The following is a 1,470-nucleotide window of genomic DNA, read 5'->3' on the forward strand; positions in this document are numbered from 1 at the left end:
AAGAAAGTGGTCTGGCTTCATTCTTCTGCATGTGGCTGTTCAATTTTTCCAACAGCAATTTTTGAAGAGACTAAGACAGTTTTATTTATTAAAGAAAACTCCATCATGTAGTGAGAGATATTTAAGATGGTAGTGAGCTTTATTGTAACAGTTCCCTAACCAAAATAATTGAATTCTCTAGAAAATTATCTTGCTCATATTTTATTAAGATAGGCTGTGGTGGAACTTGGTTCACTCTGACTTCTGATTTATATTTTATGGACAGGCATTTCAGTCCCAAAGACTTTCCTTAGGGCAGCCTTCATCTCCTTGTTCCTGAGGCTATAAATTAGAGGATTGAAGAGTGGTGTTATCACAGAATAAAATAAGGTCACAATTTTCTGCACTTGCACTGGGTGTCCTGATCCAGGACTAACATACATCACCATGATGGAGCCATAAAACAGGGTGACAACTGCCAAATGAGAAGCACAAGTAGAGAAAGCCTTGTGTTTGCTTGTTGCTGAAGGCATCCGTAGCACAGCCACAATCACCAGAGCATAGGAGCAAAGGATAAAGAGAAAGGTGCCAATCATGAAAATAGCATTGAAAGTAGAGTAAACGAACTGAGTGATGGTGTCTTCAGAACAGGACAGCAACATCAATGGGACAGGATCACACAGAAAATGGTTGATGGTATTTGGGCCACAGTAGGGCAACCGTGAAATGAGAACAACTGGGATTAGGCAGAGGATGAACCCACATGACCATCCAAAGATGACAAGGCCATTGTATAGCTGTTTAGTCATGATGCACGGGTAATATAGAGGATGACAGATGGCAAGGTACCTGTCAAAGGCCATGATGCAAAGGAAGAAGCCCTCATCACACCCAAACGAGAAGAAAAAGTAGAACTGTGTGAAACAGCTCACAAAGGAAATAGACTTGCTTGTGGACAGGAAATTGGCCAACATGTTAGGGACAGTCGTGGTGACGTAACATATTTCCAAGAGAGAGAAATTCCCCAAGAAGATGTACATGGGGGTGTGAAGACGCCGGTCCCACTGCACAGCACAGACAATGGCTGCATTCCCCATCAGAGTCAGGGTGTAGACTACTGAGCAGAGCCCAAAGTAGAGGAGCTGCATTTCTGGGCTTGAGGGAAAGCCCATGAGGATGAAGTGGCTAATGGAGTTGGTTTCTGTGCTGGATACATTCATTGGTTTGGAAGACATGGAGATGACTAGGTTATTGCACTTTAATGGAGTATGCTGGTTCTTCTTGAAAACACCAGATTCTTTTTTTGGATAAAGTAATAAACAGTGACGTTTCTGTTAAAGCAACAAAGCTGTGATCACCATAACCTGTGCCCCAAGAGTATGATTTCATTTTGATAAGATGTAAATAATAATATAAATAAAAACATGGTGTGGGGCAATCATTAAATACTGCAGGATACTGGATTACATATTAGGAGTGCAAAATTGAAAT

General features: G+C 41.2%; 1 protein-coding gene across 1 annotated transcript; it reads right to left on the bottom strand.

The window, feature by feature from the left end:
- Window positions 1–248: 248 nt before the first annotated feature.
- LOC113909939 (olfactory receptor 11G2-like) lies at window positions 249–1,214 on the bottom strand. The gene has a single exon (XM_027571633.1). The coding sequence runs from the start codon at window positions 1,212–1,214 to the stop codon at window positions 249–251; it is 966 nt and encodes a 321-aa protein (XP_027427434.1).
- Between the last annotated feature and the right edge of the window lie 256 nt (window positions 1,215–1,470).

The sequence above is a fragment of the Zalophus californianus genome, chromosome 6 (genome assembly GCF_009762305.2).
Source record: "Zalophus californianus isolate mZalCal1 chromosome 6, mZalCal1.pri.v2, whole genome shotgun sequence".
NCBI lineage: Eukaryota > Metazoa > Chordata > Mammalia > Carnivora > Otariidae > Zalophus > Zalophus californianus.

Excerpts from the sequence above, each read along its gene's own strand:
- LOC113909939 (XM_027571633.1), bottom strand. The coding sequence starts at position 1,214 with ATGTCTTCCAAACCAATGAATGTATCCAGCACAGAAACCAACTCCATT.